The sequence below is a fragment of the Lathamus discolor genome, chromosome 1 (genome assembly GCF_037157495.1).
Source record: "Lathamus discolor isolate bLatDis1 chromosome 1, bLatDis1.hap1, whole genome shotgun sequence".
NCBI classification, from domain to species: domain Eukaryota; kingdom Metazoa; phylum Chordata; class Aves; order Psittaciformes; family Psittacidae; genus Lathamus; species Lathamus discolor.
The window spans coordinates 70,724,879-70,751,425 of record NC_088884.1 but is presented as its reverse complement, the minus strand read 5'-3'; the positions used below and the strand labels follow the sequence as shown (position 1 = coordinate 70,751,425).

Below are 26,547 nucleotides of genomic sequence, written 5' to 3'. Positions count from 1 at the left end.
TCCTGCTTTAAATCTACAGAAATCAGGGAAATCCTGTCAGAGATGAAATTTGTTCCGCGTGGGCTCCTGAACAGCAGAATACCTTGTTGCTAAGGTTATCCTGAAGCCTAATATCGAGTCCATCTCATCTCTTAAGTTAAAAGCCACAATTTATCTGTTAAAGATAGTAATTGCACAGCAGGTCAGCTCTCTTTTGGATGCAGCAAGCTTATTATTTATATACACTCCAGCTGTTTAGGAATGCACACTTGAAATCAATAGAATATTTGACTGTATGTAGAGTCATGAAGCAGGTACGTATCAATATGGCTCATTCTATTTTACCTTTTGTCCCATAAGGACATAGAACAGAGATGGCAAAAGAAGCTTTGCCTTGGAGGAGGCTTCTGGAAGCCTCACATGATTTGTGAAGGCTGATTTAAAAACCCCAAATATACAATCTTTCACTGTGAGCTTTTGCACCCAAAAGTTTAATTCTTCCTTCTCAACTGAAAAACCTTGCTATCTCCTACAATAAAAATAATATAGGCTAAATAATCAGTCATGAAGATGTCTGAAGACAAAGTACTTGACAAGATTCCAACCAGGCCAGATTTTTAAGTGGTATGGGCAGGGTGGTTGGAGGCTTTGATCTCTAAGGTCCCTTCCAACTCAAACCGATCTGTGATTCTACGTTTTCCAGCCTTATTTTACAAGGAGTTAGCAACTCAATTAAATCAAGACTCATGCAACTCCTGGACGCGAGCTGGCCACGGGCCGCAGATCAACCAGGGTATTTTGGCACTTTCCAAATACACAGATAATCATGCATTCAAGTCCAAGCGCCTTGATACATTAACGGCAAAAAGCCACAAAATGCAATGCATTTCACTGCTCTGCAGGATTAGCAGCATATGCTAAGCCTCTGAAGTAACAGCTGAGCCTTCCCGCTGCCTCCCTTGGGGCTTTGGAATAGGTCTTTATTTATCTGTCTCACAGACACCTCTTCCTCATATTACTTAACTAATCCAAAGAGATTTCTCTGATAAAAGCTGCAGTGCTCATTTCCTCTGCATTTACAGATCTTACTGCTACAGACCAAGAGCAGACAGGATTATAGGACACAACACACAGTTTTAAAGTTTACAATACAGAAAAAAGAACTTAATACATGGAGAAAATCTGGTTTCTTCCCTTTTCCCCGCTCTCACACCAATATGTTGGATAAACTGTGTATTGTTCCCAATGGCAGCTCATGCGTCATCCTGTGCTGCCAGCCAAACAACCTGGAAAAAAAAAAAAGGAGAAAGACAGGAATATAGAGAAGATAGAGCACGAGATTCTTCTTCTGAAGTAAAAGAAGAAGCTCTAAAACTGGTTCTCGTCTCAGCTTTTACCAGTGCACTCTTCAGCAGTCTGAGCCTTAGGAGGGGAGCCGTGCAGGCAGGAACTGGTGCTGTACCCATTGCAGTGCTAGGAAGCAGCGCAGCATTAGCAACAAACAGCTAGGACAGTAGAGAGCAGGAACAGAGTCATTTCTGGAGGTGTCTGTTATGATAGGATGGCAAGAGCCGTCGCAATTTGTAGTCAAAACTGTTGTAGGGTGCACCTAAGCACATTTATGACCCTGCACAACAGGCAAAAGCTTTCATTTCCTCCTACCTAACCAGCATTCAGTGCACAGATGGTTCTTCCCCTTTTTGTTGGAAGCATACTGAGAAAAACCAGGGAGGTGACAAGAGCAAAGTCAACCTCTAACAACCCTGCATGGTCTCCCCTGAGCTATACATAGAGTCACAGACTGGTTTGGGTTGGAAGAGACCCTAAAGCCCATCCAGTTCCATCCCCCTGCCACAGGCAGGGACACCTTCCACTAGATCAGGTTGCTCCAAGCCCCGTTCAACCTGGCCTTGAACACTGCCAGGGATGGGGCAGCCACAGCTTCTCTGTGTGATTTGTGGCTTCCCCCCCCCATAGGGAAGAACTTCTGCCTAAGAGCTCATCTAAATAGATATTAGGAAAAAACCATTTGGGATTTTTCTCCTGTAAGTTGCTTTCTCACTCAGACTTAGCATCTTTTTTTCTGTTAAGACTTTCTCTGTTGACATTTGATTTTAGCAGAGGCAGCATTAGGTTCTTGTGCTTACAGACATCCATATGCGCAAGAAACTTATAAATGGTTCGCTGAAAGTAATTGCACCGAGTCTTTAATGTCGTATCTTGAAAGATACCCTGAGAAAAACTGTTAATTCTCAAAAAAACAGCTTGGTTTTGGTAGCCTCAGCTGACACAGTAATTGCCACTCTATCTACTGCACTCACTCCCACAGAGCAGACACTTGATTTCCAAGATGACAGCTAAGAAGAACCTGGCAGCTTTCAGACTACAAATACTTTCCTCTTTACTTGCCCAAAGATGTAAGGGAAAAATAGAGTGATTCAAAGCATCTGTACTATCATTGCTAGCACCTTCCACTACAAAAGAGTATTTTCCTTGTGGGATAAAAGCACATGTTGCTGCTTAACACTGACCAAAGCAACTCAATACACACAGGTCTATCACATTTACCAATACTAGCTTGTCCCTTTTGCCCTGCCACAACTACCTCTCAACATTCATTACTTCCTTACTAACTAGTCTCATGTGCAGAGGTTTCTCTCCTGGAACATGAACAGAAGTCAGTGCCTGGATTTCCCAGTGTGTTTAACTTAATGCTACTGCACAGAATCTAGAACACAGAACAGTTTGGGTTAGAAAGGACCTTAAAGATTACCTAGTTCCAACCCCCAAATTCAGTTCTTATTGTTTAAACCCATCCAGCTGGTGAGAGCTAAAAGCACATCTCAAAATACTTGGGAATGTGCTACCTTCCACTTCTCTTTTGCATAATAAAGCTCTGCTGTTCCCACAGCTTTTTCTAGGGTTTCAAAGGCTTGTTTAAAGCAAACTGACACACCTGGATGCTGAGTGTGACAATTGGAAATCCCAAAGTACCCAATTTGTTGGTAGAGGAAACTTAAAATTGCTCCTCTTTTCGTGCAATGGGAAGACAGAAAGAAGAGATCTGTTCTCTTCATCTCCTGTAGAATTTTACTAGGAGCTTTTCCTCTGGAGGAATGACAGATAGGAAAAGATACAGACTCTTCCTAGGGCATTTTGTTTTGCGTAAGAGCCCATCATCAATGACCCCAGCTCACAATCAGGAAGTACAACTTCCCTGCTAAGCTGCTGTTTGCTAGAAGCTAAACTTCAACTGTATTGCTGACTCTTGTGTTTTCCATAAAATGCCCAAAGACGTGAGTTTGTGTGCTGGGGCTGGAAACTGCAATTTGGAACTGCATTTGGAGGAAGATTTGAATGCTGAGAAAGTTGCTGAAACCCCTTGTTTTGTAAAGGAGACTTTGTAATCTGACAGCCAACACTTCTTCCCGATCCTCTTTAACACAGACCCACCTGAAATTGGCCTCTCGTGTTGATGCACCACATTAAAGATTTCTGTACAGGGGAATGAATTTTCTTTATTTCAGACTGGTTTGGTTTTCCTCTACAATACATAGTGTCATTTCTTTCAATAGCTGTTTTTAGCGTCTTTATTTTTCAGCAGTACTTCTGCCATCTTTTTCATGAGCAACTTGCCCACAGATAGCAAAATGAGATAAACACACCACCAATGTCCATGCAATGTCCAGGTCTGCCTTCCCTTCACTTTGATGCAAACATGATCCTCCACAACAGTGATATACTAGGAGGAAATCTCATGTTGGGCACAGTCACTTCCCCCATCACAAACCTTTACTAATATAGAAGCACAAAACCCTTGAGAGCCTATATTTATCTAGTACCAGCATTAGGAAGTCTTCACATGCCTAAACATGGTACCTCAATTCCTGCTGGAGTAAAACCAAAACATACCCCTTAAACTAAGCCCGGACTGAAAAGCCGGCCAGTCTGCACACAGCCCACCGGAAACCACTTGGTTCTCTGACAATCCAGAAAGAGGAAAAATGGAACAAACCAATCCTTAACCATAATTACAGTCTTAATTCTGATCCTAAAGACAGTCCAGTGTAATCAGAAGGCAGTAAAGACCACTTGGGTAAGTGCTATATCCTTTTCTTTGTAGACGTTATGGACTTCAACAACCAAGGAGCTTTAGCACATAAAGCCTGAAACCGGAACAAATCTCTCAATTTAAACCCTGTATTGGCAATAAGCTGTTTATAACTGGGAAAAAATACTACAAACCATCAGCCTCTGTGGCTACTACTTCATTTTAATCACATGCATTGTGCAAAATTTAGGAATACAGCTCTTCAGTCCCTCTTACCTTGAAACCAAGTTCTGACCCAAAGTGTGATACTAGAATTGAATCTGAATGAGAACAGTGCCAAAATGCTCACAGCAAAGCTGGAAACAACCTTGCTGCACATCCACCATGATGACAAACACATACTCAGCAAAATGCACAAGGACAATCACTTTGTGCTGCTTTCACAAGCCTTCAGCTCAGCTTTGCAAGAGGTAGTAACTGCATGGTTCCTATTTCCGGAACACAGGTCCCTTCCCACCTAAATTGTTCTGTGATTCTAACACCAGCCATTAGTTTCCTCTGCTTCCCTGGAAAACCTTTCCCAGCCATGATAGGCGACAGGTATAGATGCAGCTAGGCTGACCAGAAGGCATTAGGTTTCACTAGGAAGAACCCTCACCTGATTGCTGCAATTTGAGTGAGATCCAGCTACAGATGGAGCTCTTGAAGTATCCTCCAAAATTTTCTGTAATCAAACCTTTAAAACAACAAAATGGCTCATAATTGCAACAACTCCACTTACAGCTTGGTAGCTGCAAGAGCCCTTATCCCAGTCATGAAATCCTTAGGTACATGCTCCCAAATAAATAAATGGTCATACACACCTTGCTTTCATGGTTCCTAGCCCAAAGCCTTGCCTTTCCTGGCCACAGATGCAGGAAAATCTGGCCTAATATTAATGAATAACCTTTGCTGAGAGCAGTCATAACTCCAAGCCTTTAGGCTTCACAATGGACAGCCCCAAATTCTAATCCTAAATCTAAATCTCTACCAACATTAGCAATATATACGTCCCCTGTAATGTGTCAGCACAAAGGCACTCATAGTGACACAGACTCTGCAAGAGGTACCAGAAGGGAGGGCTCCCAGGCTTCAGGACTTGCAGGAGCTAATTCTAGTCCTAAACCAAGAACCAGTGGTGGCAGAGTAGACGGGCCTCTGGCATGGCCCAGAACTCCTCCTAGCACTACAGGCATTATGAGACGCACCGGTAAAGAGAGATCTTCACTTGTTGGTTTGACTAAATCTACCCCTATGTTTTCTGTAGAGTCTGGAGATACAGGGAGAGGTCAGATTCTGCTGTGAGCCAGAGACCTGTGGGGACCAGCCTTTACTGAAGGGTGACAGTCTTTCCAACCAAACCTTCCAGTCCCACTATCCCTTGGCCTCCTCAGCAGCCTATGGGGAGCACAAATACACCAAACCCCAAGATGACTATTCTTTCCTATCATTAATGAGAACCATTGCTGAGAACAAATTCTTCAGAGTCCCGAAGCTTCCCAAGTGCAGCAAAGAAGAGAGACTGGCATTCCCAAATCCCCATCCCCATCAGTAATCAGCCACTTGTTCTGATACTTACTCCATCAGCTCACCTTCTCTTTCCTTACTCTATTTCAACACTAACCCCCTTGCCTTCAGTAAAGCTTGCAATGAATCTGGCATTACTGTCTCTCCTTTCTACTGCCATAATTGATGTGTTAAGAAATGACTGCTCTTTAGGCCTCCCTATCTGCACTCTGACCACAGCCATTAGCCATGCACAGCACCAGATCTCATCCCATCCCCTCCCTTATTTTGATGCTACTTCAACGAACAAGTGCAACAAACCACAAAGTAGCAGATATTGGGAGAGGTTTTGGTCAGAAACAGATTTCTTAGCCTGCCACCTGAGGGATATGACAAAGGCAGCCTGAAAACAAAACAAGAATGTATTAACAAAAGACTCTTGACAGTAAACCGTACAACACAAAAGACTGCACAACGAATAACAAGGCAATTAGTGGCTTGCCTGAAAATAGAAAAAAATACGCATTGTGAACATGAGAATAACAGTAGTTCTCTACTAGTGACACCATGTTGCATATAAGAGAGCCAGGACAGTTGGAGAAATGAGGATTTTCTTGTTGCCCCAGATGTAGATTTAATTCCTTAAATCTTTGACAATAAATTCTCAAGTTATATAGCCCTGCAAGCCTTGGAGCTGTTCCTGTGCCTGGGAGTGCACCAGAGACAGGCACTAAATGAGCCATCTTTTCCACACAGTGTCCTATTGCTATTTTTCTAAGCGCAAGTAGAGCAGAAATTGCACTGGAACCTGCAAACAAATGCTCATCTTGGAGTCAAGCAGGAGAAAAGGAAGAAAGAAGCTTTGTCCAAAGAATCCACAGGACATTTCCCCAGGTTTCTTCTTCAGACTTCACAATTTCAGAAGCATTAACAAACCCGTAGGTGCTTCAGAGCCCTGCTGACTGGACTGAATTAACTACTGGACTGATGCCATGAAACTAGACATGGCTAAAGCTCCCCGAGTAATTTCCAAACACTTTGGTGTGGGAGCACGATGGTCACAAAATCAGGGGAAGCGGAGAAGCAGCCAAACTAGTGAGAACTCCTTCCTTCCCTTCACAACCTCCAGAAGACAGGGAGAGGAAATTGGTTTTCCTGCTGAAAGGAAGCAGGTGGCAAAATCACAAGCAGAATAGCAGCACCAAGAGACTGGTGGGAGGCAGAGGGTGATGTTGATATGAGTGAGATCTGCAATCTTGTGTCTGGCTGCACATCTCCTCTCGCTGTTTCAGGGTATTTATTTTCTTCCTTCCTCAGTCAGCTTCTGTTCCTTTCTTTCCTCCCAAGTAGGACTGAATCTATGCAATCAAGTGACAATAGAGTTGTTATCAATACTTGGGTCTCTCAAACACTGTTATTATTCAGAGAACCAAGCCAGCGATGAGCTACTCACACAGGCCTTGAGAGATTACTGGGAGAAGCAAGACAATGGCCCATTTTTGTTTGGAAAGATTCAAGATATTGAAAGTAATATCACTTATCTCTCTCTGACCATAGCTGAAGCAGGACTATTCATTGAAGACCACAGTAAAGACAGCAGCAAGATTTTGAAAGTAAAGGGCAGAATATCAACCTGCTAAACCAGAATAAAGCCAGACAGGAGTTATTCTACCACAGACTCTTCTTCTTAATAGCTCCCATTATAAGTTGACTCAACTGTTCTGCATTAAAACACTTTCTTGTTGATAAAGACAGAGGAAATGGACTATGTATCATAAAAAAATACTAATGATTTCCTCTTTTTTAAAAGGAATTAGTGACTTGGTTTGCTGTTGAAGGGTTTGAGACATCCATTTACATTTTGGGGACTTGGTGGGGGGTTTCTTGGCAAATACTGACAGACCTAGACCAAACCCAACTGCCAACACCACTGCAACACAGCAAATTTGGGCAAAATATTTATGTAGTTTTATAAATATCCCCTTTCATGCTACACAGTCCTTACTGCACAACTTTATTATTGCTTCTCCTCTTGGCTTTATACAATAGGTTTATTTTCGGACCTTTACAAGATTTATTTTTTGCTTTTGCAGCTCTTGCTTACACCTACAATTGAGCACATGAGACATCCCATAGTTGGCTGTTCAGGCTCTTGCCACTTCCCTGTGATTGTGACCCTCTCGGGGAAAAAAAGCTTCACTAGGAAAATTAAAAATTAAGAGAAAAATAAGCTGTAAATCTTCTCAACACATTTGGAGTGTCAGTCCCTCCAATGCATCACCAATGCTGCTGTATATCCAACACCTTCACATACCTATAGACCCAGTCAGGGATAAAGCCATTGATCTAGGTAGATCTGATAAAGCACAAGTCCATAGTTAACACTAGAAAATCACTCCTAAAAATATCCCTATAGCCCTTATGCTCTCAGAGCCCAGTGTCCAACAAGTAAATATTACTGGGTTACAAGCTGGTTGCTTAATATGACCAGCACTGATTCTTCTCCCAGAGGCATTACAAAGTCATGGAGCAGACTTACTCCATTCTTTGTTCCTTAACAATCTCTCTCCAATCTAAACCAAATTTCTCACATACACAAACTAACCTAACTTAAGGCAATTGTTCCAATCACTACCTGGAAGTAAGTTGCCTTTTGTTTTCTTTGCTTTTGTTCTGGTCCAGCTACTAATTGCTAATCATGACCAAACATCCAAAGGCAAATGTCTAATCCGTCACTCCCCTTTGTCCTCCAGTATCAAACTCAGGACACCTTGCCACCTAGGAATTAAATTGCCATAAACCCGTAATGCAAACACCAAACTGGACAGCCTACCAAGTTCTACACCAGGGACATATGAAACAGGAAGAACACTTCTCACTCTCCAAGCCCTCCTCACTTCAGCATCCAGCTCAGGTAACATGAACCTGGTCCTGGACTGTGAATCTAGAGATTGCCAAGAAACTTCTACAAGTCATCCCTGGGACAACAGCCTCCCCACCATACTCTTCAGCTTCCCTCCCTGCCACTCTGCTCTGCTTTCATTTAGGAAAGGGTTTATCTCAAGCTGCACTTCATTTCTGTCCAATGCAGACATCTGCTGGTCGTGCTGGTGATGGCAATTGAACAACAGCACTGCTGTCATCAGACAAAAAGCGACCAGCAGACTCATGTTCACTGCCCACTTGAACATGAGTGTTTAGTGCAGTTTGTTCCCTCACCTCAGCAAGAATGCAAAGTCTTTTTCCCCTGTACAGTGGCAGCCAGCGGTAGAACGATGCCCTCCCCAGGGGATGGAGCAGGGATCGCGTTTCTAGGCTGTCCACGCGCAGCCAGGTCCGTTCTGCAGCGGCATCAGCGCCGGCCACACAAAGCCCCGCCGGGAACCGGGAGCCTCGGGGCGTTTGTCGGTGCCGGGGATGGGATCGCCTCCGGCTTTGCTGCTAGGGGCGCTCCGTACAGGAGTCATTGCCTAGAACCGGCCCCGTGGGGCTCCGGCCGACGCGAGTGTGCGTGATGGGTCCCGGGGCCGTACTGTGCGTGGGGAAGCCGCTGTGGCTCTCCCGGGGAACGGGGTTCGGGGCTGCGGCTGACGGAAATACAGAGACGCCATGGGCCAGGGGTTTGTGCAGGCGGCGAGACCCAGGGTGGCCCTGAAGGATGGAGCGCTGCTGAAGGAAGCGGGGAGGGGGGTTACATCTATAAGAGGACCGGTAGGGCAAGGCGACGTCTATAATAGGAGGGGCCGGGGCCTGCAGGGCGGGTAATATTCATACAAGGAGCAGGCGAGGGGGCGGGATGCGGCTCCTTCGTCGCGTTGTCGCTCCCGGGGCAGCCGGTTCTGGCGTAGACCTCGGCGGCGAGGCCGTCGAGTCCCGGGGAATAAAGCCCGGAGGATCGGAGCGCTGCGCCCTTGCCCGAGCCGCCCGCAGGTCCCCGGGGCGGAAGGACCGGGGCCGGTTCCATCCCCTGGGGAGGACTCGGAGCGCTCCCTGCTCGCTCCCCCATCACATCACCCGCATCTCCCCAGGTCACATAAACACCAGTGAACCTCAGGAACCGCTGTGCGGCTCCAGCCTCCTCGTGTACCCTGTCCAGCTTCAGGGGGCTCACACGGACCCCGTCAGACCCCAGCAGACACACGGCTCAAGGCAGGCTCTCAGAGCCTTATTGTTAAACCAGCTCCCAAAGTGCAAACATCCAGAGCCTAAGCCTAAAGTGCCAGGATAGAAACCTGGTGCTAGGCATTACCCACACAAGCTGCTCACTGGCATGGTACCACCACCAAGGCAATCCATCCTTTCTCAGCCACGTAAAACTCCATCTGCGTACTGCCTCTTTGGGCAGCACTCTGAGGTGTCCCAGAAACCAGACACCAAAGTGCGAACGTCCTCAGTACACAACCAATCTTGCATTAAGCATTAAAAGTATACACACATTCTAAAATGCTCTGTACTGGCAAGAGCATTTCATACAATATGTATCTCACTGCCAAGAAGACACCTGAGGGAACATATCATGTACCCTTCCACAGTTTCTCTCCCTGCATATAGGCAAAGAATGCAAGATGCTCTTAACAAAAGGAACATGCAATATCCTCACAATACTCTGCAACTGACTTAAGCTGCACTTCAGGTCTTAAAACTATGGAGAATGATTGATTTTTCCTGTTTCCTCACTGTGACCTCTCATTTTTAAAACTATGGGGAAACAATTCTGTCAGGTGTTATGGATATGAAGGGGTTCTGACTCTCTTAAATTTCCTATCAGCATCCTGACATTTTCCCCACCTGACCTATGTAATCCAGGTGTACACTCTAAAAGGATTCCTGGATTTTCTAGAAAATGGAAAGGCTAAGCTGTTTGAAAGCATCCAGTAAATGCCAGTGGTTTGTGCTGGCTGGTTCCCTTTACTAGTTCTGAAGAATAGAAATGATTGAAATTAGATTTTCCGAGCATTCCTGCACTGATGAAAAATGCAGTTGGAGAGGCTATATGGTGTTACTATTACAGTTACCATTATTATTATTATTATTATTATTATTATTATAGGGAGGAAAGGATCACAAATAGATCCCACCAGGGGAAGTCTGAATGATTGTGGCTTTATGCGCAAGTGTCATGCTCATTTTTGCAAATACACCTGCAAATTCATTCTCCCTCCTCCACACACACTGACACAGTCTAATACCTACAAACCATCCAGCACTAAAACCATCGAACTGCAGAGCAGCTAGAATCCTTTCTTATTCCAGGGTGCAGAATATTGAACACACCATCTCTACACATTTACTAGCTATCATTATTGAATGCTTGCCGTCATCAAATACCAGGCTAATTTAGGCTTTCAATTTTCAAAGCAATTTGTATCCCTGTTCCTTCACGGTGCACCTGGCTTCTCCTAATCATGATAATGGCTCAACCTAAAGGCTGGTGGGATTTTACTCTGATGTGTTAATAGCTGTTGCACTTACAAATACTGATCTGTGCAGGGAGGATATACCCCTCTTTGGATCAAACTATATATTCATACAGCATAACAGGCACAGGCTTCTATCCTCTTCTAACTCCCCCAGGGCCTACTGTACTGCACGTAATTATTGCCATTATTATGTACTTCTTAGGACACAAAAGCATCATCAGGACCAGAAGGCAAATCTGTAAGTGCTGGGAAACCAGCATGTCTGTGATGGGCCAGGTTTGGCTCAGGCATGGCTGGGAATTGTAGTCTGCACACTGCATGTGACTGTGAGCAGTCTCTGACAGAGTCGAGTGAGTGTCTGCCTGCATCTAAATGAAAAGAAAACTCCTGCATCAGTGGAGATGATGGCATTTAAGGCAAGAATTAAATTGGGTTTGTTGAACAGGGACTTCCTGAGCAGTCAAGAGTTAAGAAAGACTAGCCTGGTGGGAAAGAAAAATAAAGACTTGCCTTTTCTGACTAAGCCATTTCTTGAGCTTTTTCACCCTTTCTAAGTCATTTGCAGTAATGAATGAGCACTTCATAAGATGCTTGGGGTACTTTACCTTTCTCTTGCCTGCTACCTTTGGACAGTTGATCAGAATAGGCATGAGGGTGACATGATGCCTTCACGTGCAGTAGCCTCAAATGTGCTCTTCAGACGTGCTTATCTACCTCAGCCCTGGCTTGTCCTGACTCTCCACTGCGCGCTGCATCCACTGTGAGGGTGCTGAGGACTGGAACAGGCTGTCCAAGGAACCTGCGAATGCACCATCCCTGGCAGTGCTCAAGGCCAGGTTGGATGGGGCTCGGAGCAACCTGGTCTAGTGTGAGGCGTTCCTGCCCATGGCAGGGGGTTGGAACTGGGTGACCTTAAGGCAGCCCGTACGACTCACACCCCACGGACCTGCGCTCCCTGCCCGGACTGACCATCGATGCGCTCGGCAATCCCTTACACCGTCTTCTCCCCCGCCCCGCGGGTGCCACGTTGAAGGCTGTCGGCGCTCGGTTGGCTCCCCCTGGCCGCGGTGCCGGGTGGGTGTCCCTTGTTTTCCTGCCCAAGATGGCGGCCGCAGGCGGCGGCGGCGGCGCGGCGGGAAGCGGCAGTGCCAAGTGAGGCGGTTGTGTCGCCTCCCCGCCCTGCGGCCGCGGCTCGGCACCGGCCGGCCCTGTCGCCGCTGGCGGCCCCGCCGCCTGGACCCGCTCGGGCCTGCTGCAGGGGCGGAGCCGCAAGCCGGAGTGAGGCCCGAGCCGGCTCAGGTGAGACGACACGCGGGCGAGCGGCACTGGGGTGGCCGAGCCCGCTTTAAACAGAGGCGGCGGGAGGGGCGCGGGCGGTGGCTGGGCCGGACCCTGAGCGTGGTGACGCGCATGCGCGGGGCTGTGCCGTGGCGTGCGGGGTAGATCGGTGCCCGGGTCTGCGAGGGGCTGGGTGTTAGCGTTTGTCCTCTTGGCTGCGCTCGGAATTCCCGGCGGGATCTGCCTGCCCCCTCGGCTCCTCCAGGGCCCCGGAGAGCTGACGGGAAACAGGGCGAGGGAACCCGGCTCGAACCGCCGCCCCTCTGTTTCCACCCACCGCTGCCGGTCGCCAGTGGGGGTGCAGACTCCTTCGGGGACCGGAGTCTTTGTGGGTTCGGGGGGGCTGAGGAATAGCAGTGCTTGGCCTTCATCCCGCTAGCGGGAGCGTGAAGCAGGGGGAGATGTGGAGAGGGAATGTCTGCACTGAACCTGTGTGATTTCTGCTGAAACCGAAGAAATCGAAGCAGGGGAACCTAATTAGGATTTATAGATGATGCTAGTTAAGTTTTGTCTTTGCAGGGTTAGAGGCTTAGGTTATAAGCTCCTTTGGGTGTTATCTACCAACCTTTATACTTACCAAGCAGATAAGATTTAAAAAGAGAGTAAAAGTTAGTAGCTAAAAACCGATCTTAGTTTCTCCATATCATCCATTCATGAACGACTGACTTCATCTTTGTTTTGCTGCGCCGTATCTAGATGAAGTCCTTATCCTGTTGAACACAGTGCTTTAGTATCAGGTGTATTCCCACTGAAGTCCCTGTCACATCTCAACATCGTGAAATGTTGACAAGATCTGGCTCAAGATTGTGAGCCTGCAAGTGGCAAAATGCTCTTTTTTATTCCAAAGTGCAGTGCTCTGTTGTGTATACATATTGCAGTGCTCTCATGTATATACATAAATTTCTGCCTACAAATTGTTGTGCTAACTACCAATAATATATAGTCAGAATACTGTTAAAATGCTTTGTGGCAGATGGTTTCCCAACGCCTGAAGAAATGACATGTATTCCTATGAATTTAAACAGAAGTACCTCCCATGTAACTGCAAGCTTGATTTAGTTGGGACTTTGTTGTTTCACTTGAGTAACCACTACAGGATTAATATGTTGTACATTCTCAGCCTGAGACAGTTATTTATAAAATCGGGATACATACAGAGATTTATAAGCACAGGGATGTACAAGAGTTTCCTGCTATAGAGGTATTCAAATGTAACTGGCAAGATTGAACAAGCCACAAGGTCTTTGTGCCTGAATGCTTACACATAGAAGTGTTCAAGGCCAAGCTGGACAGGGCTTGGAGCAACCTGGTCTCCAAGTGGAAGGTGTCCCTGCCCATGGCAGAGGGTTGGAACTGGATGAACCTTAAGGTCCCTTCCAACCCAAACCAGTCTGTGATTTTGTGTGTGCACATGCACACAAATATACAAAATTACTTATGTGCAATTAAGGTTTAGTCACTTCTGAGCAGGTTGATCTTTTCATGTTAAGCCAGTCACTGACTGAAGAGCTGTGGCTGTTTACTCTGGGAGAGACCGAGTGCAGCTGTGCCATAAGGACACTGTCCTGCTGTATGCTAGCAACTATGGAACAGAATTACATAGTTCTAGGAGGCCTGAAACCTGGGATTGCAATGCTGTGAAGGCCTAAGTGAAAGGAGTGCTTTCTTCTGTTCCCTCTCCCAAGCTGGCACTCAGAATGGCTGCAGTGGTAGTGTTGGGAAACACAGCAGAAAGATGCACACCTTCACTACAGAACGTGCAATTCTTCACTTAGATTTGAAACAATTCTTTTGTAGTACAATGATTTCTAAACTGTTTTCTTCTTTCCCTTCACTTCATCTGAGATTAAGGGGTTTGAAATCTCACTTTAAACATCCCACTCTTTGCTACAGTGGCTCCTGACAAAAAAATCGGTTTGACACAAGTTTGGGTTCAATTTTGTGTGTCATGAAAATCAAACTCAGCTGTCTTCTCACCCTCTTCCTGGTTTTGTAAATAAACTACTTCAGTGATTTGAAGATTTTCCAAGGAAGAGGTGGTATTTTATATCTTTAAAATAGCAGAAGAAGAGCCTCTGATTTAATTTTAGAAAAATATTCTGTCAAGCCTGAAGAGTGAACATCAGCCAACCAGAAGGTAGACTCCTTTCTTTTCCCAGTGCCTTCCGGAGAATTGTCACTTGGTTCAGAGGAAGTTTCCCATTTTACATCATGATTCTTTATGGGAGGGTTATTTTCATTCTCTGTTTCTCAGACCTTTTCCTGTGCATGGGAACGGGGGAAGGAGCCCAGACGTGACAATACATTCTCAAGCTCCTGCAGGACGACCATGGCTTATGATGACTCCAAGAAGAAAGAAGGTATGACTGCTTTATCATCTCAGAGGGAGTTGATAAAAAAGGGGGTACTTTCTGCAGTCCTTGCCGGGCCATGCAGTTAGAGTGGGAAAGGAACCTAGTGTGCTGTGGAGCCCTTAAATTTAATCTAGCCAAATTGTTGGAGGATCGCAAGCCCTGGACTTCCGGGTGTAAAGTACTGGCATAAGAATTTGAAAGAAATAGGTGGTATTTCCTAATGCAAACACCTTGATGTTTACAGGGAATTCTGCCACTGCAGCCATTCTTCTCCCTGCCACGTCAATGGAATGGGAGACCAGGGATAAGGATATGTTTAGTCATGATAACATTTCTAGGTCCAGTCCTCTTTAGGAGGAAATATACAAGGGTTAGAAGTGAAATACTGAGTGACTACTGTTACAGTGTTAAAGCACTCACTGAGCCCCATCGCTGTGGTCAGAGGGTACAGATTGTAATCTTTTAGGCATCTGTGCTTGTTGGGTTTTGTGCAGTGTCCACTGTTCTCCTATTTTGTGCATAGTCCATATGTCTGTCATTTCTTAATGGGGTATTTAATTTCTTCCTTTTTTTTTTTTTTTTTTTGTTGTTGTTTCCCGTTTCATGTAAATCTCAAGAGTTCCTAGAGAGCGACCGAAGCGTTGATGATGGGCTGGCAACTGGCAGGATACAGCGAGAGAAGAAGCGCTCTTACAAGGATCTGCGGCAAGAGGAAGATGACATAGCAACTCAGGTCAGGAAGCCCTCACAGAACAGGTTGAAGGTGTAAGGATATATATAAAGCTAGTGATGGAATGGGACAGATGAGTTTCTTGTTCTTTTTCACATAGAAATGCATGTCGAAGACAGCAAGAACAGCTAATCATGTCCTGTGTTGTTCAGTAACTTTCCTGGGGAAAAGGAGGGAGTCAAGCCAAATTACAACTGATTCTGATTTTTCAGGCCTCAGAAAATAGGATGGTAGGATGCTGTCCTAGCCTTGAGGTACAACTATGAAGTTGTAAGACAGCATGAATAAGCTTTTACACAGTAAAAAACACCCCATGATTTTAGACTTTATCATTGTATAAATAGCAAAGGATGAATATAATGTTAACTGATGCTCTGTTGTCTTCCTGATTCTGCAGACAGGCTGAAGTGGTAGCTCTTGAGAGGTATGAACTTGCCCTATTGACTTTTTAGGGGCCTTAACTCTGAAATCACACAGTGACGGCTTAAGTTACTTCAAAACCTTCCTCTTTGAGTTAAAATTTCTGCTGTTATGCAAAGGTGACTACCTGGTAGTTTTTGTATTATTTTTCTTTTCATCTGGAAAAGAAGTTCTAGATGGAATTCTGCAGAGGGGCTTCATTTTCAGACCTTAAATTGGTCAAGAGGCAAATAATAATTGGGTGACCTGGCATATTAAGGACAGGTTTTTGGCCCATCATTTTAATTTTCACTTTCCTCCTTTCACTTATTCTGTCTTTTTCAGCACATTAAACATGAACTGCTCACCTTCATTTTCAGGGTTTGACAGCCTGTGCGTGCTTAGTTATTTCTTAGCTTTGTTAAGAGGTCAATATCTGTAGTTTGTCAACTTCCCAGCTTAACTCCAAGTGCAGGCTTTTATTGTCCGTTTCTTAACACTTACAAATGTGCTTTTTCAAGTTTTCTGGTGTATTGCTCCTTGCACTTGGTGAGAGCTCCATATAGAGATCTTTCTTTCCATTTCCTTATAGCCCCGTTGTGCTGCAATGCCTACAGAAAGCTTGATGCTGGTTAGGTGGCTGATGTGCTGAAATGAATCCTGACTAATACAATTTTTTATGACCGTGGTTTTTGTCTCTTAACCTTAAACCTATAATGAGGGCTCTTAGTGCTTGTTTTAGCACCTAGAATAATAATCCTGGTTTGTACCTAGGGTTCCTTGATATTACCATAGTACAAATAACTCTTGATATCTCCTACAAGTTATTATCTGTCTCAGTAGTCCATGTGAATCTCTTATTATTTCCCTCTTGTTTGTCAGCAACTTTATTCTTCTTATCCTAGGACAGTGAGCGTTCTCCAGGGACAGAACCTCACAAAAAGAAGAAAAAGCACTCATCTGATGAGTTCTGCTACAGAGGTAAGATAGTAATCAAGCAGGAGAATGGGCTAACAGATCATGATTTTGAGGAAAGGATGCTGTTAAACCAATGTCATCAAACTTTGTGGTTAGCAATTTGTGGGGGGAGGGTACATCAACCTCTCTTAGGGGAAGTAATCAGAAACCTGATGCTGATCAGTGTCAGACAGCAGAAGACTGGGCAGTGAAATTTTCAGAGTCTAGCTTAACGCTTTTCCACTGTTAGGAGTGGAGATCTTCCACCCCCTTTTAATTGAAAAATTACAGTTTTCTAACCTATTCCTTCCCTTTTGACATTTGCTTTTTTTTTTTTTTTCCCCTATTGCAATACAAAATTTAATTTTACTTGCAGATAGTATTACTTTTGCTGAATATATAAAATACAGCTCGTTATAAGCTTCAGAGATCTTCCTTTTAAGACAGGGTGTAAATCTGTCAACTACAATTATGTCTTGCTTATTCCTGCTTCAGTTCTTCACGCTAGTGTAATACTGTCTTTAAGGGAATCATCTTTATGTACATTTCTCTTGACATTTTTTCAGGTGTTACACCTCTGGACCTACCATCAAAGAAGAAGAAAAAAGCAGTTTCTAGCCCATCCTCAGCTGATACAACCGTGGATTTACTCAAGGCTGTCACCTCACCTTTGGCCACAAGCTCAAAGTCTTCAAAGAAGACCTCTGAAAAATCATCTTATTCTTCCTCTGGCCATTCTGAAAGCAAAAAGGAGCATCCCAAGAAGAAGCTGAGTGGGAGCAGTGGGGAGCACTCAGTGGATGATGGTAGCTTCCACAAATCTAAAAAAATGAAACCTCTTTATGTGAACACAGAGACACTTACTCTTCGTGAACCTGATGGCTTGAAGATGAAGCTCATCCTTTCACCAAAAGAGAAAAGTAGTGCAGCAGATGACGATTCTTTTTCTTACTCTTCAGCACCAGCAGCTTCAAAGAAATCTTCAAAGAAATCAGCTCGAGATGAGCAAGGCTCGTTCCTGCTAGGTCATGAACTGCAGAGCTTTCTGAAGTCATCCCGGAAGAAGCACAAGTCACCTCCAGACTCACATCCACCTTCTGAGAGTTTTGGTGCTGACACCTCTGTTTATTCAGAGGGCCATGGGAGCGAGTATGAGGTTTCAGGTGTAGAGGCTCCACCAGAATCTGGCTCCTCTTCTGGTGGGGAGTTGGAGGCTGGGGAGCTTGTGATAGATGACTCCTACCGGGAAATCAAGAAGAAAAAGAAGTCAAAAAAAAGTAAAAAAAAAAAAGACAAGGAGAAACACAGAGAGAAGAAGCACTCTAAGTCTAAAAAGAGTTCTGGGCACAGTTCTGAAGTAACAGTGTCACCACCACCTCCTCCCAGTACCCACTATGTTCTTCCTCCACCTCCTCCTGCTGTTTTCCACTCAGATGGTCAAAGTGAGAAGAGAAGGAAAAAAGAAGACAAGGAGAAGGACAAAGCTGAGAAATGGGAAAAGGAGAGAGAAAAGGAAAGAGAAAGAGAAAAAGAAAGAGAAAGAGAAAAGGAAAGAGAAAAAGAAAGAGAAAAGGAAAGAGAAAGAGAAAAAGAAAGAGAAAGAGAAAAAGAAAGAGAAAGAGAAAAGGAAAGAGAAAGAGAAAAAGAAAGAGAAAAAGAAAGAGAAAGAGAAAAGGAAAGAGAAAGAGAAAAAGAAAGAGAAAGAGAAAAGGAAAAAGAAAGAGAAAGAGACAAAGTAAGGAAAAATAGAAATTGGGTGGTGGGTAATAGTGAATTAGGCACTCCATTACAAACGCATGTTAAATTGAAATAGAAGGATAACTAATACTAGGTTCTATGGTTTCACTGAAGCATGTTGGGAAAAATGTACCAGCCACTGTGATTTCTCTTTGTAGTGAAAGGAACGTAAAACATTCTGGTTTTGTGGCACAGGCAGTCTGTAGGTGATAGAGGTTCTTTAAAGAAGTTATACTTCATTTGCTTGGTACAGGTTATGCACAAAGCACAATTGCACCATTTTCTAAGGTAACTGGTTCTACCTGTTGCCAGGCAGTATTTTTGACTACTGATCTGGTCCATCATCACAGTTCCTATAAAAAGGAATTGAGCTCTAGCCTGGCAGGTGAAGACATTTACCCATTCACTCTTGCATCAAATGGAATTCTAATTCTTACAGACTGCCACATTCCCAGTTTTGTTCTGTTCCCATAAATTCAGTTTTCCATAGTGTATCAAAATGTGACTAGGAGAAATTATAGTTAGCATATGAATGAGATTACAGGTGATAAAACTGTAATTGTGTAAATATATATATGGGGAAAAGCAGTTTATTCAGGTAGACAAGAGCTGCTTTGTGTCCGGAAATGGGCCTAAGGCTGTTCAGCCATTATTCTATTCAGTTAAGTTTTCCCTGATCATAGCTCAGCAACTGCTTATGCTTCTCCTGTCAGTATACTTATATTGTTTGTTTTCCTGCCAATTTGAAGTGTTTTGTAAGGATGGAACAAAACATGATGACAACTGAATTGTTTTGACAGACCTGTAATAGGTACTATGAATAGAGGGACAGATTTTTTTTTTCATTATTTTTAAGTTTTAGAACTGCAGTACATTAACAGAGATGTGTATTGATCCTGAATTTAGAATATCAGGTTGTTGAAAATTATGAATGAAACACATTGATCAGAATTGTTGCCAGATAAGCCTTGTGCTAAGACTGGTTCTGGCTGGTTCCTGTGCTTACATAAACACCACATTCAGCCAGAACATGTAAAACACTTCTTTTTTAGGTTCCTGATCTAAGCACCATGTCTTTCCTTAATTCTTCAATAAATGCCAAATTCTGAATTAATTTAAGTAGGTCTCATGATAGTTAAAAATCTTTGTTTCTTTTTCTTCTTCTGACTAGCCAAAGAAGAAAAACATGTCTGCCTATCAAGTGTTCTGTAAGGAATATCGTACAAATATTGTGTCTGAGCACCCTGGAATAGGTAAGACAATAATCCAGCCTTCTCTTGATCATACACCAGTTGGATTAATTAGCAGAATATATCATCTCTGTTTCATACCGACCTCTTTAATTTTGCAGCATGTGAAGAATCAGCCAGTTTTCTTTGAGTAAGAGGTGGCAAAGGGGACAGGAGTGGATTTCGTTACTTGATTTCGTTGCATTTTAACCAAGCTGTGAATCTGGATGAAGAAATTGCTAGCTCGCTCTTTCTTTACTTAGAGAGTTACTTTCATTGTGTCACCTTTCTGTATATACACGTGTGACTTCATATTCCTAATATCAGCTTGTTTTCATTTTAAAAAGTACTGGGATTCCACACTGGCAGTCGTTTTCTGGTCAGTGTGGAGAGTTCTAGATGTGGAATGGGTTGCTTCCTAAATGTGTATGCATGGGCCAGGAAATTTCCTATGTTCTCTTCATGATACTATTATTTAAGTTGATTTAAACATTTGTTTTGAACAGTTTTCTTCTTTCCTTCTACCAGATTTTGGAGAGTTAAGTAAAAAACTGGCAGAAGTGTGGAAGCAGCTACCTGAGAAGGATAAATTGGTGAGCGTATGTGAGATGTTTTTGTAAACCAATTTCTGTAAACTAGGTGCTGAGGTCCAAGCATGCTGGCAGCATTGCCACCATACCTAGAAAAATACTATCTATGTCCCCAAAGTATGGAAATACTGTCTTTGTGATCATAAAGTCATCCATTTTCTTCTCATGATATTACTTCACCAGTTAGCTACTTAACGTCATTCTGCCTCCAGGTCTTGGCATCAGGTAGCAGAATTGCCTAATGTTATGAATATGTCTTTTGTACCATGGTAACTGCAGATCTGGAAACAGAAAGCTCAGTATCTCCAACACAAGCAGAATAAAGCAGAGGCTACTACTGTGAAGAGAAAGGCATCATCTTCAGATGGTGCACCAAAAATAAAAGGTAATTGTTGCACTTCATTTGCTCTGGTCTTTTTTCTTGGGCATGGAAGATAATGTTGCCTGTGAGATTTGAACTTTACTAAGTAAATAGGCTTGTAAGTAAAAGAATTAAAGAAGAAAATACAGAATTTGAATTTGTCTGTATCCAGCTTCTCCAACAGGAGTGATTTCCCCTCAGAAGAAGTCCCCCACCAGCACTGTGGTGGTGCCTTCCTCACCAGCCAAAGCCCCTGAGACAGAACCTATTGATGTAGCTGCACACTTACAGTTGCTGGGTGAATCTCTGAGCCTTATTGGGCACAGACTGCAGGAAACAGAGGTGAGTCTGTAACCAGCAATGTCACAGTGATATCGTGTATAATCTACACACAGGATTGGGGTGGGGATTACTGTTTTATTTTACTTGCAAGTTTAACCAATGCTTCTGTGTTAGGAAGAGAAATTAGAGATGGCGTGCCCTGTTTCTCTGATGCATTGCTCTTTGATTTCCATGAAACAAAGCACCGTGTTTCTTAGGCATCAAAGACAGACAGGTCCTTTGCAGCTCTAGGTCTCTGAAGGCAATTCAGAATACTCATCAGTGTTTTCTTACTATATGTTCACCTTGGGTCTGGTACTTCCTTGCTGTCTTTGCCAGTCTCTGGTCCAGTTTCTGTTACAGTGTCAAGGCTTCTTAGAAAACTATCAGCCTTTACCAAGATGGTTTTTGCATGTCCTATTGTTTTCTGACAGTATCATATTGCCAGTGCTTTGATAGGGGCTACTATTGTTTCAACTTACCTGGTAATGTAGAAGCTGTCATATTTAACGTTTACCTACTGTTAGATGATAGCGATTCAGTGCATGCACACACACAGACGTGCATTTCCAGTACTCAGTCCAGCAGGAGAACACACATTTGGCTCAAATAATGTAATTTAATCTCATGGCTAGTACGATCATCTCATGCCACTATGCTTGCTTGTTTTATCAGCAGTGAAATAAATGTTCTTGCATTTCGGTTTTGGTGTGAATGATTAAGGTCGTTCTTCAAAGAAACAACTGAAGGAAAATCTCTCCCTTTACAGAAAGGCACACAAGCAAATTCCCTTTCCTGAAAGTGTATCAATGACTAAAGCATTTGTTAAAGACTTAGCATTTCTTTAGATTTAATAATAAACCAACCATTGTCTTTAGGACTTGTGTAGTTAACAAAATAGATGGTATGAAATGGCAAAGAAATGACATTACAAAAAAATCTGGAATTAAAGTGGTTTATGCAACTGACAACTTTCTGACCCTTTCAGTTGCCTTTTTCCTAGGCCAGTTGCTCAGGAGTGAAGATACTGTATCTGCATGAGAAGTGATAACAGTTGTGAAGGAACCATAATTTCCACTAGTTGTCTGTCTCTTCTCTCATTATAGGGAATGGTGGCTGTTTCAGGAAGTTTGTCAGTACTTCTAGATTCAATCATCTGTGCTTTGGGCCCATTAACGTGTCTGACCACACAACTACCTGAGCTGAATGGCTGCCCTAAGCATATTTTGGTGAGTTCCTTGTGGTTATTTCCGTTCTAGCACTGGTAATTTCAGTAGTCCAGCTAGCTTTTTATGCATCAGTCTTATGATGTGATTATGATTCCAGAGCAATAAGAAATTGTCTTGGTCGTACGCTTTTATAGAGGGATGTTTCTTTAAATTTTCTCAGGGGTTACTGTTACATGATACTGTGCAACTTTTTTTCTCCCAGTGGCAGCTGGCCTAGTATTTGTAGCATTGATTGCAATGTGTGTAGGTCATTTTTTAGTGACTGAACCAAGCCATCCGAATCAAATAAAAGCATCTGTACAAATATAACTATTTATGAAAGCTCTTATTTTTCCTAAAAGTAAAACTCACCTTCTAGTTGCTTTGTATGACACTATCTGTTTTTCCTTTAGTAGCACAAGAAATAACTTGTGATCTCAGGATTCCTAGTGTGATTGAGTAGGGCCTTTTACATGTGGCTGTAACGTTCTCCAAGGAAAAAAAGCAGCCTCTCTTTTAAGGAACTGCATAACTAGAGGTTCTTTCCCACTTTAAACTACATATAACATTGAGCCTTGGTTTAGCAACAGCTTGTGGCATCTATGTAGCATGATGTGGACATAGATGAAGATGGCAGCAGCGTAAAAGGAATTAGGAGTCATACCTCCGAGACAGCAATAAAGCAGTGAAGGAAAGGAGCAGAAATGAAAAATAAATACGTAGTCTGAAAAAGTTAAGAGGTTAAAAACAAATCTTGCAGAGAACAACAAAAAATGGGATATAAATTGGCATATTATAACGGAGCAGCCAAAACATTGATTCATTTGAGAATGACTATTAGCAACAGCAAAAGAGTTGATAGGCTGTGAGCTCCCACAAACTGGCTGTGTGCACAAAAGCTGAGTCAGTGGGGTGTTCCCATCCTAAACCATGGAAAAACATCCTATGCTTTTTTCCCTTCTTGCTTACCAAATGCATTCAGAGCAGACACCACATGACTAATGGTGCCTGTATTGGAAATTTGATCATCTTATTGTTACAAGGAGCAATGGCGCTTTAGGTGGATTAAGGCACTCACCCTTCACTTCTGAAAACTGGCATTCAGGCTTGATAATAAATGGAAGTATTCTGATTTTCGCCATGAGATACATACTGACAACGGTGTTTTAAGCCGGGTAAAATTGCCAGTGGTCCTGTTGCATGCAGAATGTTATTTATCTTTTCGGTCAGTAGGTGGCATTGTTGAATTCCAAAGTCACAACTGGTTCAGCTCTAGCTCCTCTTGTCTTCGGCAATTAAAAGTTGGTATTTCTAAGGCCTTTTTCAGCCATCCAGCCACAGGCTTGAGCTAACTGCAATACTGCATTTGAAGGACATAGAGATAATATACTGTTGGGTCTTGTTTTCTGATGTGCATAGGCAGGACTATTCTTCTCAGAATTCTATCATGTTTTGCAAGAAAAACTGGAGGGCACTTCTTTTTCATGTCTGACACCCTATTAGTGGGTGTGTTTAAGGGTTTTCTTTTTTATGCTACAGAATTTCATACAGAATTTGTGAGTGTAAAGTAATGTTGGGGTTTTTTATGTGCTAAACTTTTCTCACTTTGCTTATATCCTTATCACTGATCTTCCCTGTGGTTGATGTGATAAAAGGTCGATGTGGTTTGTTTCAGATTCAGAGACAGAGTACAGGGTTTGTAAGGAAGAAGTCACTCAGGGAAAGCCTCAAGCATTTTCATTGTTTCCAAGTGCTTGCAAATACTGAGGCTGCCTTTATGTTTAGTTAACTTACATTTGCAAAAAGTGAACGTAAGCCTAGCAGTGGAAGTGATGACCAGACAAATAGGGTTTTCTCATCATATGATAACTTGTAAGGCAAGTGAACATGCTTAATACCCTTGTCTGTGTCATTTTGTAAGGATTTTGAGTCATTACCTGACACTAAAATACACTGACCTTCTTTTCCCAGTCAAACACACTAGACAACATCGCCTACATCATGCCTGGACTTTGATGGGAAAGGATCCTGGGATGTACTCAACCTCTACATAACTGACTTGTGTACATATGCACTACACCGGCACTCCTGAAGGGCTCCGTGTGTAGGATTTTAAAGTTTTGTATCTGTATAGTATATACATAGGATTGTAACTATTTGATTTCTGTTTTATGAAAAGTTGTGAAGTTAAGCTGAGAAAATCCTTTTGTGTTGGTGGGTGAAATGTCCTTCAATCTCCAAGTATTTTGTACAAAGAATTCAGAAAGCTTTTGAGATACTCGCCTTAAATTCAGACTGTTTAATGGGGGAAGCAGACAGAGAATGGACTTCTTGGTCTGAAGAAAAAGGTCACCATGAGAAGGGGCCATTGAAACAGATGGCCCAGGTTGGTTGTTGACTCTCCATCTTTGATGATATTCAGAAACTGAATGAGCAGCCTGCTGTAGCTGGACTTTTTCGATGCAGGGGGATGGACTAGATGACCTCCTGATAGCCCTTCCACCTTAAAGTATTGTGCTATTCTTTGGGCAGGTAGAGATGGTAATATATTTTGGACCAAGGAATAGAACTGAACTCTTCACCAGCCCTATTTCTAAATGTTTTTCAGTTTAAAATCTGCCACTTGAGGGGAAAGCTGGATAGCTGATCAGAGATACAGAGGTCTTTGCTTCTTTATCACTTCTAACCCCCTCTTCAGTCAGCAGTAACTGAAAGTTGTCAGCGTCAGCTGGCATTTGAAGTACAGTGGAAAATGACAAAAAATTCAATCTCTTCTTGTGGACTTGCATCCAAATTGTCATTAGCACGGTATACCAACCAACTGCATTGGCCTGGAAGAATGAACCTCCTGCTGATTTTTCCAGGACATGGTCAGCCTGCTTTGATGGAGAAGAGCGTGGAAGCAGATGGGAAAAACTTGGATTGCTTCTGCCCATCTTGCACCTCTTTTGTGAACAGACAACTTTGGTTTCCAAGATCGCTCGGCCCTTTCACCAGCAGTATTGACAGAGCCATGGTGGTGCTGTGAGGCAGCGAGTAGTGACCAGTTTGAAGCAGTTATGGCTGAGTAAGGCACATGTGGGTTGAATGGACCAACTCCCCTTCCTTCCAGCCACATACTTGGTGTTTGGTTTTCTGCTCCTCTGGAAGAGGACCTGCAGGAGAGCATTTGATTCTCATGTAGGCTTTTGTGTGTTTGTGTGTACATGTATGTGGTGTTCACATCATATGTATTTAACTTTTACCAATATCTGTAACAGATTTTAATTTATCCTGTATATTTCTCTCTATATAATGTGTGTATATATATATGCACATAATTTAAAAGCCAAAATCCATCCCTCCACCAACAGTGTGTGGAAAATACAAATCAAGTTTGCCTCACCCCACTTTCTGCAGGAATCAGCTATATGTGTAGTAGTAAGCATTGTCATTGTAAGGGGAAACACCAGGAAGGTTTTAAAGCATTTACAGAAACAGGCTATCTTGTGAAGGCAGGTAGAACAACTGAAACCGTAGCCGTTCAGCCTTATAGAAGTTTCTAAATGAGAAGAACACTTTTTTACTTTCAGCCTGAAGTCTAGCTTCTGTTTTTCAAGGCAGTTAAAAGTAAGCTGTTCCTCATTGTGGCTAAGCCCCAAATCATGTTTAAATTAAATCCTCAGGTGTGCAGAAGGGTTTTTCCTGCCATTCCTCTTTGCCACGTGTTCCCCAGCTGTGCCTGTGCAAGGTAGTCTGTCTCTTACAGAGCTTTTCTCAGTGCAGTGTTAGGTTTTCTCAGTCAGTGGAGGAGGCAGAAGGTTCTCAGACCACCGTACACGTTCTCAATTCAAACTTCACACCAGAGCGTACATGTTTTAACAATGTATGACTAATTGCAGTGAGCCTGGAACTGGGAAGGGCCCAGGAAGGAGCCAGTCCCAGTCCTACTGCGGATCCAGGCCTGTCCTAAAGCATCTGCTGTTGGGAGCAACACAAAATCACTGGCTGTTTCCAGCCCTTCACAACAGAGCATTGTGGTGAAGGTGCAGACCTGTTCTATAAGGAACAGAAGGGATCAGCTTTAGCTGTGTCATCTGTACAACAAACCTCTTTGACGAATGAAACACATACACACAACCCTGGCGTATTGTATTTTTATCAAAATTTGTACACTTTGTATAATCTGTATCTTGTGGTATTTGGTACTAGAGGGAAACTTTGGCAAAACTTAGTTTTTATATTTTTGTTATTTCCTTGCTGTTTGATCCAGATTACACTTGTACAAAGACACTTTGGTTTGGGGTTTTTTTGGTACTGTACTTACAATATAATTTTCTTTTGTAACA

The 26,547-nt window shown here is 43.2% G+C and overlaps 2 protein-coding genes across 2 annotated transcripts in view; one reads left to right on the top strand and one right to left on the bottom strand.

Annotated features, from left to right (window-relative positions):
• LOC136006107 (nascent polypeptide-associated complex subunit alpha, muscle-specific form-like) overlaps positions 1-14,664 on the bottom strand; it is a 27,672-nt gene extending 13,008 nt beyond the window's left edge. Inside the window, exons 1-2 of the mRNA XM_065664132.1 lie at positions 14,590-14,664; positions 11,965-12,708 (exon numbers count right to left, since the gene is read on the bottom strand). Coding sequence (XP_065520204.1) covers positions 11,965-12,708; positions 14,590-14,664 — 819 coding nt within the window. The remainder of the gene's footprint in view (positions 1-11,964; positions 12,709-14,589) is intronic.
• Positions 12,091-26,547, top strand: HMGXB4 (HMG-box containing 4). The gene is made up of 11 exons (XM_065679266.1): positions 12,091-12,294; positions 14,588-14,693; positions 15,305-15,420; positions 16,722-16,797; positions 17,340-18,508; positions 19,682-19,763; positions 20,268-20,332; positions 20,609-20,714; positions 20,863-21,032; positions 22,118-22,240; positions 24,191-26,547. The coding sequence occupies exons 2-11, from the start codon at positions 14,663-14,665 to the stop codon at positions 24,233-24,235; spliced, it is 1,983 nt and encodes a 660-aa protein (XP_065535338.1). The 5' UTR covers positions 12,091-12,294; positions 14,588-14,662; the 3' UTR covers positions 24,236-26,547.